General features: G+C 41.5%; 2 protein-coding genes across 4 annotated transcripts in view; one reads left to right on the top strand and one right to left on the bottom strand.

Annotated features, from left to right (window-relative positions):
* LOC114150672 (cyclin-dependent kinase-like 5) overlaps positions 1–9,473 on the top strand; it is a 55,301-nt gene extending 45,828 nt beyond the window's left edge. Inside the window, exons 13-18 of one of the 2 annotated variants that reach the window (XM_028027260.1) lie at positions 104–205; positions 576–681; positions 1,989–2,112; positions 2,315–2,420; positions 4,210–4,371; positions 5,488–9,473. In XM_028027260.1, coding sequence (XP_027883061.1) covers positions 104–205; positions 576–681; positions 1,989–2,112; positions 2,315–2,420; positions 4,210–4,371; positions 5,488–5,847 — 960 coding nt within the window. In that variant the 3' untranslated portion in view covers positions 5,848–9,473. The remainder of the gene's footprint in view (positions 1–103; positions 206–575; positions 682–1,988; positions 2,113–2,314; positions 2,421–4,209; positions 4,372–5,487) is intronic. The other variant, XM_028027261.1, reaches the window with a different exon arrangement.
* Positions 8,841–14,136, bottom strand: LOC114150674 (retinoschisin). Of its 2 annotated transcripts, XM_028027264.1 has the most exons (6): positions 14,006–14,136; positions 13,682–13,707; positions 13,387–13,588; positions 10,904–11,045; positions 10,625–10,820; positions 8,841–9,909 (listed from the first exon to the last, which is right to left on the bottom strand). In XM_028027264.1, the coding sequence occupies exons 1-6, from the start codon at positions 14,058–14,060 to the stop codon at positions 9,757–9,759; spliced, it is 774 nt and encodes a 257-aa protein (XP_027883065.1). In that variant the 5' UTR covers positions 14,061–14,136; the 3' UTR covers positions 8,841–9,756. The 2 variants fall into 2 exon arrangements, with proteins under 2 accessions (XP_027883065.1, XP_027883066.1); XM_028027265.1 differs by lacking the exon at positions 13,682–13,707 and having other exon boundaries at positions 14,006–14,131.
* Between the last annotated feature and the right edge of the window lie 361 nt (positions 14,137–14,497).

Raw genomic sequence — 14,497 nt, forward strand, 5'->3', positions numbered from 1 at the left:
ACTTATATACACAAACGGCATAAACGGCTTTTGCACTTGTGTGTATTTGCATGTGCTGTGATGCTGAGCTCGTCTTCATGCTTCGCCGTGCCTCCATTGACAGAGCGAGCAGGCACCCACTGACGTTCCCCACAGCAGACCCCCAATAAGGGATTCCACCAGGGACAACACTGCATCTTTTCACACACAGCGGCAAAAAAGCGAGGTCCGACATTCTGCTTTGCACCCACCATTCCCCACCCACATCCAGCCTTCCGAGAGAGCGGATGTGGGTGGATGCTGCTGTCATGAACTGCTCTCTGTCTCTCTTTCTCCGTCTCTCTCTCTCTCTCTTTGCATCAGACGCCTCTTTATTTTTCTCTGTGTGCTTTGCTTCCATCTAATGTGACTCCTTATGGTAGCACAGCCAAGTTCGTCACTGCAGCTGTTTTATTATTACCAGTTATTGTAGGTAAAAACTCCCCCACATTCTTTTCCAATAAAAATGTTTTTGTTTTTTTTTTCTGATGAGACGCTTTGCTCAACGTTACCGGGCAAAGGTTTTATATGATCAGTGTTACTCCTGTCAAACTCAGGTTGGCCTGTATCATGACCAGCAGGCAGAAGACGGAGGTTCCTCCAAGGAGAATCGCAACATCTACAGTGAATCCATGCCCAGGAGGGTGGGCAGCTTCTACAGAGGTTTGTTTCCTATCGCTGCGCCATGGAGGCAAACATGGTGGCTTAGATCAGGACCCCCTGGACCTTTTTGTAGGGAAGTTTAGTGAAGGGGCAGTAGTACATATTTCTGGGCACTTTGTGTCATTTTATAGCATAATCAAGTAAGAAGCAAGTGTTAACTTCAACTGTTTCAAAAAAAAAAATCCTGTATATATCAAATATGACTAAAAATAAATTTGACTTTGGAATTTAACACCTTGAAATTGGGCCTCTGTCTCTTTAACAAACTCCTGGTCTTTCTCAAACTCCGCCTTCAGGAAGTCATCACAACATGGCTCCTCTATTAACAACATTTTAACCAGCGTTTCATTGAGAGGTAGCTCGTATAATCGAATCAAAATCAGATCAAATTTGATTTGTGTAGCACTTTTAAGCAACAAGGCATTTCAAAGTGCTCTGTATCATAAAAACACAACAATACAAAGTCATAGAACACACAGTCAACAACTGAAACACATCAGACTGGTGATTAATGTTTCACTGATTAAGTTTCAAAAGCAATTCTAGACAGCTGGGTTTTTAGTCAGTAAATGAGCTCAGCAGTTCCACCAGGTTTTTGCTAATTGCTGCTGGCTAGTCTGAGGGACGGCTGCTGTGAGGTTGAAGCTCCAAAACTGCAGCTCTGAAAACCCCCCCCCAAAAAAACACGATTAATAATAACAATAATAGTAATAGTCGTAAAAACCTATACAAAACTATAACAGAAAATTCTGTGCAGTTATTAGAAATAAGTAGGAATATCAACACAGGGTCATTAACATTCAGTCATTAACCCATAATACATTTTTTTTCTTTTTCAAAGTGCTGCACTGCTGTAAATACGTTTAACCCAGAACTCCTCAAATGGCCTAGTTTAACGTCACCTGGTTCAAATTCTTAAAAAAAAAAATCTCCTATTAAGCATCTGATGGTATCCAATTATTAATCGGTTCCTCCGAAAAATCAACAGACATCGGCACTACATTATATTGATGCTAAGTCCAGCAGAAAGGTCTGTGCTTTTCACATGTTGATGTTCAAAGATTTTCTTTTTTTTATCTGCAAATGCATCCTTTGCTACAAATGATCAAACGTTCACAAAAGAAATGCTGTTACCGCACTTTAGACAATAAATGTTTTATGTTCTTATTCAAAAAATACATTGAATCATTTATTTGCATGTTTTATGCATCTCTAATATATAACAAAAAAAGACTTAAGTGGTGAAATGAAAAATCTTGCATTTTGCATCTGTTTATTGTGCTTTTTGGTGTTTGTTTGTCAAACAGTGCCATCTCCCCGGCCAGACAACTCTTTCCACGACAGCAGGGGCCCGGGCCGGGACTCCGGCTTGTCTGGGGACGGCAGCAGTTTGACAAATCACTCCAAGCGCCAGCCTGCCTTCGACCCCTGGTACCTGGATTCTTTCTTCGCTGAAGATGAAAAAAGACCAAATTCATTCACCATTTCTCCGGACAATGCTGCTACATTCAGTTACATCCTCCCCAAATTACATGGCGCCTTTAGCACAAGTTATCAGATTTTTTTTTTCTTCTTCTTCTTCTTTTTTATGTCAGTTGGGATTCAACCTCTGTGCTCTTTGTTTTATTTTCAGGACTGGCCCAGATACTGTGGTCCTGAATGCGTCCGAGCCATCCAAAGAGAAGGAGAAGCAGGGTTTCTTTAGAGCAATAAAAAAGAAAAAGAAGAAAACTCAAATGGTAAGTTAAATTCTTTTCATGTCAACATTTCATTTCAACAACAAATCTTGCTTTAAAGAACAGTGATAGAGACCTGCTGTTGATGCACTGAGTGCATTGCTCAGGGACAATAAGGATTTAAAAAACTATAAATATAATCTGGTGAAATATTGCGTTATTCTTTCTCTTCAGTTCTTTCTTTGTCCTCCAATGTAAAGTATGAACCAGCTTCCCCTAAGAGGTTGCAGTAAGAAGTTGTTCAATTAAGCTAAAAGTAGTATGTTCAAGAGGACATGTCCATGAAGTCCAAGTAGCTTCCTGTGCACTAACAAGGAGGAAAACTAAAAAGAGGTCTTCATTAGATCCTTCAGTGGCATAATGATCCAAACCATATGTCCAAATAACGGCAGAAATGGTTGACCAGACACAAAAACAATGGATACCTGAGGTCTAATTCACACGCAGTCAAGTACCTGCAAAAATAAACACATTTAGTGATTAAATGTGTTTAATTCACATGAAAACACGGTTTAATGTCTGTAAAACAATTATTTATAGAAGCTCCAAGCAAAGTAGCGCAATGAGAAAATTCTGTTTGTTTTGTGTTTGTGTGTTTTGCGTTGCTACATGGAGATGGGAGCGGAGATTTGGGACAGTCTGCGGCAAATAATGCGCCATTTTATCCACAGTCTTGCTTTGACACAATTCCCAATCAACATCAACTTGTGTTTTATTAACTTTATATGCTAATATAAATATGTACATATACGTATGTAAAAACCGCCCAAACTGTCTTTTGGTCCACACAAGCGAGCCTCATGGCGTCTTCTTTAATTCCTAACGGGAAGCAATTTGATTGACTGACTTATTGGTTTAGCTGGCCGTTATGCTGCCCCCTGCTGGTTTGGCGTGTTTAAAACAACTCTCGGGGGGGCAGATTTGTGCGGGTGTGGATAAAATCTTTTTTGAAACCGTGCGTGCAATATCATGTTTTTAAACAATGTGTCGTGAATATTTATCTTTATAAAGACCTGGCGGCGTGTATACAAGGCCTCTGTCCCCCCCCCCCCCCCCCCCCCAAAAAAAAAAACTCTATTCCACTTAACTTAATGTATCAGACAGGTCCCTTTTTGTATTTGGCTCATCCAAAAGCAATTCAAGAGAGCTTAGGCTTCGGCTGAGCACATGTGATTCGCTGCTTATCAACGTAGCGCTAAACCATGAGATCAAGCTTTGCAAACCCACTGACTTGATAACAGAGTATAGATCAGAAAGGGAGTGGGGGTGGGGCAGGAGCTGCAGGAATAGTTCCTAAGCCACCATATTTTGACATTAAACTGTCTACCACCTCTGCAGCGCTAATGGTGCAGCATGGAACCAGTATGTGAGACTCCATTCACATTTCTATTTATAATCGGCAGTTTGTTCAGATGCTGACAGTGGGTGGGTGTGAGTGGGGGGGGAGATACTGCTGATGACAGAGCACAAATAAACGCAATCTGGCCTCAGGGAATCAGGCAGCTAGAGCTGGTGGAAAAGAATATATGGTTTGGAAATGCTAAACGCAGCTAATTTCTACTCTAGGTTATTTATTTGATGGAAGAGAGAAGAAGTTGGCACATATTTTGCTTTTTAGATAAACAAATATCTTAGATGCAACTTTTATATTTAATTTCCTACAATTAAAGACAATCAAAGCAGAGATGAGTAACTATTGAATCTATATACACTTTAAAGGGAGCTCACTGACTTTCCTTCTCAGTTTGACCACAGTGTGTTTTGAATCGCACCTCTGCTCTCTGAATGTCAGGCTGCCAGTGAAGGCATCGACGCAGTCATCCAGAAGAGCTCCAGGTCCTCTGGTCACCAGAGCAGCCGCCACAGGAGCCGCGACAAGAGCAGAGACCGCAACCAGGAACGAGACCGGGACAAGGACTGGCCACGGGAGAAACTCTCCGATTCACACTCTCCAGTGAGCCTCACACACACAAAAAATGTTTTTACCGATATGTACTGCTTTGTGATCTTTTTTTTTTATGTAACTTTTTAAAAACTGCTAATTCCTGTAAAAGCAATCAGACTTCCTTTAAGGAAAGTGTGTCGTGGTCAAGTTTTCATTTTGATTTGCTATTTTGGTTTCTAACCAAGATATTATCTGACTTTATTTGCATGTCTTAAATGAGGACAACGCATCAAACCTCCGGAAAACTGAAAATTTATAAACACAAGAGTGGTTTGTAAAGAAGATTTAGGAATGAAATCAGGTTTTCCTTCATACTGTTCCAAAGTTTTTCATAAAATGCTAGAGAAAGGCATTTTAAAAGTAGAGGAGTTGCTCTATCTTCACACATTGCTAAAATGAGAAAGTCAGGTGTTTAGAAAGTTATACCCTGAAAACTAAAGAAGCAACAGCTATTACCATTAAGGTAATAATTTTTTAGAAGTGCAATTGGCTTCTAAGTGGCTAGAGCAGAATGTATGTAAAGCAGCAGAGTTCAGGCTAGCTAAGTGAACCAGCAGCCTGGCTTATTGACCAGCTAATATCAGCCTGTTAGACTCTGACTGTTACTCTGCAAAGACCAGAATGGCAAGTAAAACCCACATTCACTTAAAAACGTAGTAAAAACTATGACTAGAACTGTGGGATCATCTAGAATCTCTTGATTGAAATGTAACAATATTGCTATCTGCCCAGTGTGTGTGCCTTTTTGCAATCCTATATAGAGCAAAAGGAGCAATAAAGAACAGGTTTTTGTGAATGAAATGTAACAATACTGTCATCAATGCAAAAAATAATACAATAGGCAGTGCCATTTATCTTTTGAATAAATGTGAAGTGGGAAAATTCAGAAACTCCTGAAATTTATGGTGAATGGCAAGTTGTTTCTTCTGTCAAAATATTTTTAAAATCATGTTTAAAATTAAATTCTGCTACTCATATTGTGTATACAGAATATGAGGAACACAGTAGGGCTAAGGACATGAAATTTGAGGGGGCATGTGCCCCCGATTTATCCCCCCTGTAGATCCGCCCCTGCTCTGAACTGAAAAACCCCACCACTGGGTCGTTTCTTTGTTGGTCTTTCAGAGTCAGCCCCTGAAGTCCCTGCGTAAGCTACTGCACCTCTCCTCCTCCTCCTCCAACCAGACGGCGTCCTCCGACATGCGCTACCAGCCGCTGCCTAACTCGGCCTCTGCTCAGGGCGGTTTCTCCGAAAGCCGGGGTCACTCAGGGGTCAGCACGCCCCAGCTCAAGAGCCGACAGGGAGCCTACCCGCTGCCGGGCCAGCTGGAGCCCGGCTGGCACTCGTCGGCCCTGGGGCGGCCCGAGGGCAACCCGTACCCGGAGCAAATGGGCGTCAAGGGGGGCCAGAACGGGCACGGCTTCGGACGCCCGTCCCGGTCGCGCATGCCGAACCTCAACGACCTGAAAGAGACAGCGCTGTAGTTGTTGGCCCCTCGCTCTCCTCCCGCCTCGGCGTCCCGCTTCCCTTCTGTTGCTCCTACACCTCTCACCCCCATAACTGGGTGCACACACTCAACACACACACACAAACACCAAAACACCAAACCTTCTGTCGTCAACACTGCTTGCAAACGGGCCGAAAGCCTTTTTATGTCGCAATTTTTTTTAAGCTTCCATGTTTGATAGACTTTATATTATTATTACTTCTGTAATTCTAAAATCAGATTTGTATTATAAAGTAAATATGTTACAAATTCAGTATATATATCTATATATATAGATATATATATATATCTATATGTATGGATAGGTAAAGTGTAGATTTTAAGTGTAAGTATTTTTTGCTTTTATTAAATATAGAAATATGGTACATTTTACTGTGTAGTATTAACTTAAGATTAAACTAAAGCATTCTGAACACATCAAGTCGAGCCAGTTGTTACAGCAGAAACTGGTCACATCAGAACTGATGTCCCTCTCACCCAGGATCGCAATTCCTTTCAGGCGAGTCGCCTTTTGGATTTGCTCTGTCATTCTTGTGCCACTAAAAACAAAAAAGAAACAAAAGTCTCAGCTGCACCGACAGTGAGATGGTCCAAACATCTGACTGCTCATTTGTAGGACATTAAGGTTATTGTGTCTTTATAAACTGCGGCCATTTTAGAAATAATGTAACCGTAAACTAAACTTCTATACTCTGACCTACAGCGCCCTCTGTAGGTCATGATAGAACACTGCATTGACTGTTTTCTAACAGTCACGTCGTTATTCCTGCTTCATTCTTACGCAGTTCAAATAGAGCGAAAGGTATGATAAATGTTTTTGAGATCATTTAGGTAGGAGCGTTTAAATGAAGCAGCTCACTAAACTTGCTGTGCGTTGTGCACATTTTAGGGATGCAGTTAATGGTAGAGGACATCTGAAGCTGACGAAGTTGTTTTCTTTTTTTTGGCGAATAAAAGAACCCTCACAGTGGCTCGACTTCAGTCCGTTTTAGAAATGAACTCACTCCAAACTCTCCAACCCCCAGCTGCCGTAGAAATAAGAAAAGCGTGTCTGACTCACTGTAAGAAAGTGTTTTTACAGCAGCTAGAGGATCATAAATTCATTCATACTGGTGCAGTGACTCTCAAAGGAACACTTTGTCTTTTTTTATGTGGATATTATCAGTATTTGATCTTTTAGTTCTTAAGGTCAGAGCAGTTTATTTACCCTTATTTGCATCAGTGTTGTCACATTCTGTTAAAAGTAGCAATGCGTGTGCTACTTCCAACCTCTCTCAGCCTTTTTTACCAGGACTTTCTGCTCGTTATTATTATTTGCTATTTATAATTTCTAAATTATTTGAGCAACTATTTCATCTAGTTATTCAGCCATAGCACCTTAATAGTTGTTGGCAACCTGGGTAAAGATGTGTAAAAAGTCTTTGAATGAATTATGTCCCTTTAATGGCACAATCTTACTGTGATTTTTTTTTAAAAAGCCAACTTTTACATTTAATATATTTATTCAGAGAGTAAAGAAAGGTCTACATTAATACAGAATTGTTTTTAACAAAATTGTAATTGTTGTTGCTGCTGGTACCTCTGAACTTAAAGTTGATCAGAATTTTATACAAATCTTCTAATATTCGTCTCTCATCTTCATGGGATGACACAGGGGCCCGTTTCCTTTTCACTCACGCAGGACAAATCTCCACTGTTCACCTCTTACAGAGCATCCAGGAGCGTCATGTTTTCAGTCTCCCCGTCTCCATGACAACCATTGTACGCTGTCTACACACCAAACTGTTATGTGTGAGTAATGCCAGAGAAAAGCCATTTCCGGCGAAACATAACAAAACTGGCGACTTCACCTGGAACCACTTGTTTATGTTGGAGGAGATTAAGATGAAGATTTTCACCAGTAGACACTCCAGGTGGGGTAGTGTGAAATAAAAGATTAAAATTAGCACCTCATACTCTCTGTGTTGTATAGTGGAGGATCTGAGATGCTGTCCGTTGCTTTTGTCCTCTCAAGAACATTAAGAGTGCTTGGTCAGTCTTCAACATGAGAAATAGCTAATTGCATTGAAACTAGAGACTCAAACAATCAATCGACTTACAATTAACTGTCGATTTAAATGAGTTCAAACGGATTAACTGATAAAGTCCACTCAGACCTTGTTTTAGTGTTGTAGTTTGGCCTCCATCCAGCAGAGGGCGATGCTGGTGAACCCTAAGCGGAGTCAGTCGATACAGGAATAAAAATGGCGGTGGAGTGCGGGACGCAAAAGAAGCTTCATGCGGTTCTGTTTTAAAATATAAACACATAAACACATAGTAGCTGACACAAAATGATGCTAACATTTAACAATGTTTTTCTTAAATTCAGCATATTATTAAAAAATGTAGCCCTTTATGTTGACACAAGAAAAACTTAAAATTTCAAGAAAATGGCCGCTCATCAACTAATCGTTGTAGTCGATTGGTAAGATCAATCAACTTTAGATTAACTCATTATTTTTGATAACTTGTACTCCTAATTGAGGCCTAAATGGCCCATATTTACAGTCAGAGCAATAATCAAAAAGAGGGAGACAACCCCAGTTTACAATGTGAACACACAAACAGTAGGACTGTAAAGGGAGTAGAAAAAATTAAATACTTTAAAACTTCGGAAAACATCTTTACCTGGCATGCCAATAATTTTTAATGTTACGGTTCGCTCATGTTTACAATATTACATGTCCTTTAAGTTGCAAAGCATGCTTTTATTTTATTTTTTAATATTATTTAACCCATTCCGCTTCAATGCAGCGTTTTCAGGTACCTGCTCTCTGACCTGGCTGGGAGTTAATGCACCGCTGTGTTTCTGGACTGATTACCCACAGCCGAACCATTTGGTAGGAGTTTTTAAGATCATCTCAGAGTGAAGCCCAGTGATGGGACGATGTGTACTGTAACACTGTTTTGTTTTTGCTTCTTTTTTTAAAATTATTGTTGGAAATGAAGTGCCATGAGAGAGCAAGCTCTGCAGAAACAAGTCTTAACCCCCTTTTTTTAACAGTTGCACCTTGAAGAGTCTTCGTGGCTCAGCAATATTGTCCTGACTCATGTAAATTCTTCCTCGCTTCCTTTTCATCACATGCACAGTGTGTGCGTGCGTGTGTCAGCGTATGTGTGTGTGTGTGTTTGAGAGAGGACCGAGGCATGTAACACACCGAGTCAGAGGCGTGACCGCGTCGGGTTGTGCGTCCGTACGGACTGTGCGCTCTGTACTTGTCACGGTACGTCGCTCTTTGAAATTTATCGTTTTTCCAAAGGAGCACCATGTATTATATTAATACTGACGTGTGACTACTTGTTTGGTAATATTTATAACAGAACAATGTTTTATCAGCTGTTTAAATGAGATCAAGTATTAAGTTTGTGCTTTTTGTTACAGACACGATTTAGTAGCATAGTCTGTGTTGACCTGCTTATTATTGTTTTCCTTTATCCTTCATTCCCCCCCCAAACAGGGAACATACGAATCCCTAACTCGACATAAGCGTAATGACTTTAGAATATTCATGTTTTACATCTGTGACTGTAAATCTCCAATAAAACAAGCTCATTTGATTCAAACGATGCAAAGCTTTTTCAAGTTTTTAAATCCTCCAAAGCGAGATGTGAGCATGTCTCCGGGTTCTCAAATGACTGATCCAACACTGCCTTCATTTCGTTGGTGATTGAAAATGTGTGGATGTCTCCAGCAGGAATGTTCAAGGACAAATGTGAGATACTGAGTGTGTCAGCGTTGGATCGATGCCCTCTTTTTTTTTTTTTGGGCCCTTTTTTTTTTATCCTTTCTTTGGCTTGTTGGCAGGAAACGAGTGAATGTGGGACGAAAGAGCGGGCCCCTTCGTCTTCAGATGCACTTGCTCATACACATCAGCAGCTCCATCCTGACGGCGATGCGGGTGTGCCAGCCCAGAGGCAGCAGGCGGATGTAACGCGCTACGATGGGGGGCCGCAGCAGGTTCTGCACGGTGGAGGAGCGGTCAGAGTTCCCGTAGAAGACCTGAGGAAAAGAGAAACGAAATGACTCGTTTTGTTGTCGTCGTTCCACACATTTTGTTGCAGCAGTGTGTAAAAAAAAAAGAAGAAAAGAAAAAAGTATTCATATCTTGTGAACCTTTGAACGTTTTGTCACATTGCAGCCACAAAACCTCAAGGTTCTCTGACAGACCAGCTCAGCCTGGCTGGCAAATGTGGAGGAGAAGGAGAAATGTTAGCTCCTATTTACGCTGACACGCCGAAAATGAAATCCAGCCCAATCCGTTGCTTTCAGATATCAGATTGAACCTCTGAGAGATGGAAGAGAGTTAGAAATGATGGGAAAGGGAAAACAATCCTGGAAGTCCTGAAAGTTTATTTATGTGTCAGAATGGCCTTGTCAAAGTCCAAACCTTAATCTAATACAATTCTATGGCGAAACCAGAGTTATTTTTGCAGAGACGAATGGTAGTAAGCCTCAGTCTGGTCTAGATATCCATCCCTCGTAGCTGTTTTTGCAACAAAATATATTTTTCCAAAGTGTTGAGCTGAAGACAAATGTCTATAAATGTTGTGTTTCTAATCCTGCAAAAGGATTAGAAACAAACCACCTCGGTGGGGTGGCAGAACCAATACCTTTGCTATGCACTGCATTAACAGCGTCACAAAAAGAGGTAGCTCTTACTAACGTTGCAGTTGTCAGTCACTCTTATGACCTGACTGCTGTTTGGTGGACCCACCCTGTTGTTTCCTGTTTGGTCTTTGTAGTAGATCCAGTTGAGCGTGTCCACGGTCCGGTACTGGATGCTATATTTGGTGATCCACTCGTCTGCGTCGCAGCGGCCCTGGCTGAGGATCCCTGACACCACCCCGACCTCCTTCAGGTCGATCTGGATCCACTGGTGCTGGTCGTTGAACTTGGACAGCCAGGCACACCTATAGCAAAAAAAAAATAACAAACAACAGATCCTGTTTCTGTTGCAGAATGTGCAGGGTAAGACGCTAACTGGGTCACTCACCCAAATCCTTGGTTGTTTAGGCGAGCCTTGCTGGGGGTCCAGGAGGAGTACCAGCCGGTGAACTGGTCCTGGCTGGAGCAGCTGATCTGGTCGGAGGACACGGATCCCGATTCGAAACCCAGGGGTATGTGGTACGGGCATTCTATGGAGGAAAAAGTGTTTTTTTTCCCCTTCACCTTCCAGCTTTAAAACTACAGTACGTAACTTTTGTAAAAAATATGCTTGTTTGTTTGTTGTTTTTTTTTCATATTTGTGCAGCCGCACACAGGCATGATTTACAGCGCTAAGACCCGTCTCCTGACTCTGACTGGTTGTTTGCAGTTAGCACTGAGAGAAGGCAGAGGAGCTTGATTTCTGTCTCATCCCATTCTGTCACAACATAGACAGTTACAACAAATATGTAAAAATAATAATAATAATTTCTACAAAAGTTGCATACTGCAGCCTTGATACAATTCAGTACGTTTATACAGATTAACAACACGTCAGAACAAATAGATCCAATATATACACAGTGACATGTAGTCAGTTCAAAGGTCAGTGACATGCAGAGTTTGAACCTGGCTGTAAAAAAGGCAAACTGCGACACCTTTTGGTAAAAGGAAAAAGGAGATTCATAACCTCTTCGAATTAAAATGAAGAAGTCGAGGATTGACTGGTTCTCTGTGGCTCTTTTAAACCATGTAGACTTTTTTTTTTTTTACTTGTCTCTAAACAGAATCAAAACTGAGAATTGTTAGGAACCGGAATCGGAGCTGAAACCGGAATGTTCAAAATCAAAAGTTGCCCAACCCTAATTATGCTAGTTGTGTCCAAAAACATTTAATTTAATCGTCATTTAATCGCTCCCCCTGCAATCGCTCTGGAGCTAACACAAAGTCAATTTGAAAAAGCTAATATGGAAGAAATATTTCACTTTTACATTCTTATCAGAATGCTCTCTTCAGCATTTTCGATGAGCTGAATACGTTTTGAACTGCTTGATAGTAAAGAAAAAGGTCCAGTCTTGAATAAACAACCATAAAGTTATAATTGGTCATTTACAGAAACTGTTAGTATCTCAGAAACTGTCATCCATTTTATCATGTTACCACGACGAATCTGAATATACTTTTGTTTCATCGACTAAAGTAGAGCATAATTATGCCCTACTTTGAAGTCGATTCAAAATAATTCAGCCACTGATCCGCAAATCAAACCTAATGGATTTCCTTAAAAAGTTGCCTAATTAGTAGCAGTAAATTTTATTAGCAGTAAATTCCCTGTGTGTATAAATCCACTTGTTCTCTGAAGGCCTCAGAGGTTTGTTAGGAAGCAGTAGAGCACCAGCAGCATCAGGAAGACCAGCGAACACGGCAGAAAGGTCCAAGTTCCTGTACCCAGATTTACAGTGATCCGGCTTACGCTGAGCTTTGATACCGAAAAAATGGCGTGATAAGACAGGTGAAGATATTTGGGGCATTATCTGAAGCACGTTTCCTGCGTACAGGGCAGGCCTTATTTTGAGCTCGCTAATCTGCTCACCACATTCCCGCACAGGTAATGGGATTACCCAAACAGCGTTTGTCATGAAAGGCTTGTTCAGCACAACAGCTCATATCTAAATCTCTAACTGTCACTGTTGATCCCCTTTCATTCACCATCCTGCGAAGAAAGTCGTACAATTGTCAAAGGTGGCAATGAAATCCACTGGAAGCGACTACGGGTCTGGATGAAGTGTTCGTCATTAGCATGTGTTGTTCAGGGGCGTGTCTAGATTTTATTACTTTTCTTTGGGGGGCTAAACTTGAGTAGCAAATTTAACACCAAACAAAACAAATATACCTGTTTAGTTTGTGAAAACCATGTAGTCGATTTGCTTGTTACAGTGGCTTAGGGCACAGGCTAATTTTTACTGATCACGCGATTCGCTAAGCTACGCTAGCCCTAGCTTGTATACAGCTGTATTTTTAGCACCGTCACGCTAACTCTATTCAACTGATCAACTTAAAAATCAAAATTATTGAACTGTTATGGACTGCAAATTGCAAACAACTGTTTGCTTACCCTATTTTTCCCCATTATAAAGAGTGTTTTTGTTTGTGTGTGTGCAAAAGCCTGAGGCTGATTTTTGTTATTGTTATTATTTGCGTCAAAACGCCAATGGGACTAGAGACGGAAATGATCAACGTGGCTACAATCTCATGTATTTAGATGTAAATGTCAGTTAACATGTATTGTTCCATTTAAAAGAAAAACTAATTGCAATTTTCAAACAACATAAGGCGCATTTCTGTCATTTACTGCCATGGAGCGTGGACAAAACACTAATCTACGAATGATATGATATGAACAAACTGATTGACAGCTTTGGTCGGGGTGGGCAAATTATATTTCAAGGGTAAGGCGCCCCCCCGTAGTCACCCCTGGTGTTTCTCCTTCAAACCCTCCTAACAAATGGAGGACATTCGGCAGAAGCCAGAAGAGGCTTGCAGACTCCTCACCTGGCATGCAGTTCAGCGGGTGACCCTGAGGTGGTGGCAGTGAGGTCATCGACGGCACGGGCGAGATGGCAGCGGGGGTGCGCGTGGGCGAATCAACGGACTCGCAGTCACAGGTGCAGGCCTTGACGTTCCGCGTCCACGTCTCCATCACCTGCTGCTGCTCCTCCTGCAGCTCCTCCTCCTGCTGGACGGCCTCCTCTTCCTGAGGAACGCACGGGAGGAGGGGAGGAGGAGTCAATCCAAGGTCACTCACCTTAAGTCAGATCTCAGCCTTCTAGTGCAAGCGCAATCTCACCTCCTGTGATCTAACCGTGATCACGGCTGCACAAGTGTTAAAAAAACAACAAAAACAACAACAAAAACAGCAGTCAGAAGAACGGGTTACGTCAAAATTCAATATGCAAAGCTAAATCTCACAGAAAAAGAGAAATGACCCATCAGACACTTTTTTTTCTACCTTATTACTCAGTCTGTGTGTGAATAACCGTAATACTCTAAAGCAAAACTGCACGGCTCAGTCACAAAAAAGCAATCACTTGTGTCCTACAATATAAGCAGTGATTGTTGCAAATTCTATGAAGAAATATGAGGAAAATGTTTCACGTCCACAGCGACTTACCCTGAGAAAGGAGCAGGAGGAAGAACGCAGCAGCACAGTGAGCCGGGACCTCCATCTTCTTCTTCAGCTGTGCTGGAATGACATGTGTGTGATACCCAACTCTGGTGGACAGGATTACTATAATCCACGGGCCTGTGATGGCCTCATAATACTCTTTAGTGGCACTTAGACGCCTCCCTTTGGGCAGCTCTGTTATACAGCATCTGTGCTTGTGTGGACAGCTTCATGTCAGCGCTGAGCAGAGAAAGAAGACAAGTGGTCATCAGTGGCCTGACGAACACGACGCTTAGTTCAACACCGCTGACAGTTTCTGGTCTGTATTCTTCGATCGCCGGCTGCCGTCCAGCAGGAACGGCGTAGAAATCTGCAACCATTAAAAGACGACTTAATTTGGTGAAATAGTAAAAAGTATCTCTGTTTGTGACAAACGGTGCATTGCAAAAAAAAAAGAGTTCTTCACATTATTGTAACAGTTTTTTTATGTCTTTTGTT

Source organism: Xiphophorus couchianus, chromosome 9 (genome assembly GCF_001444195.1).
Source record: "Xiphophorus couchianus chromosome 9, X_couchianus-1.0, whole genome shotgun sequence".
NCBI lineage: Eukaryota > Metazoa > Chordata > Actinopteri > Cyprinodontiformes > Poeciliidae > Xiphophorus > Xiphophorus couchianus.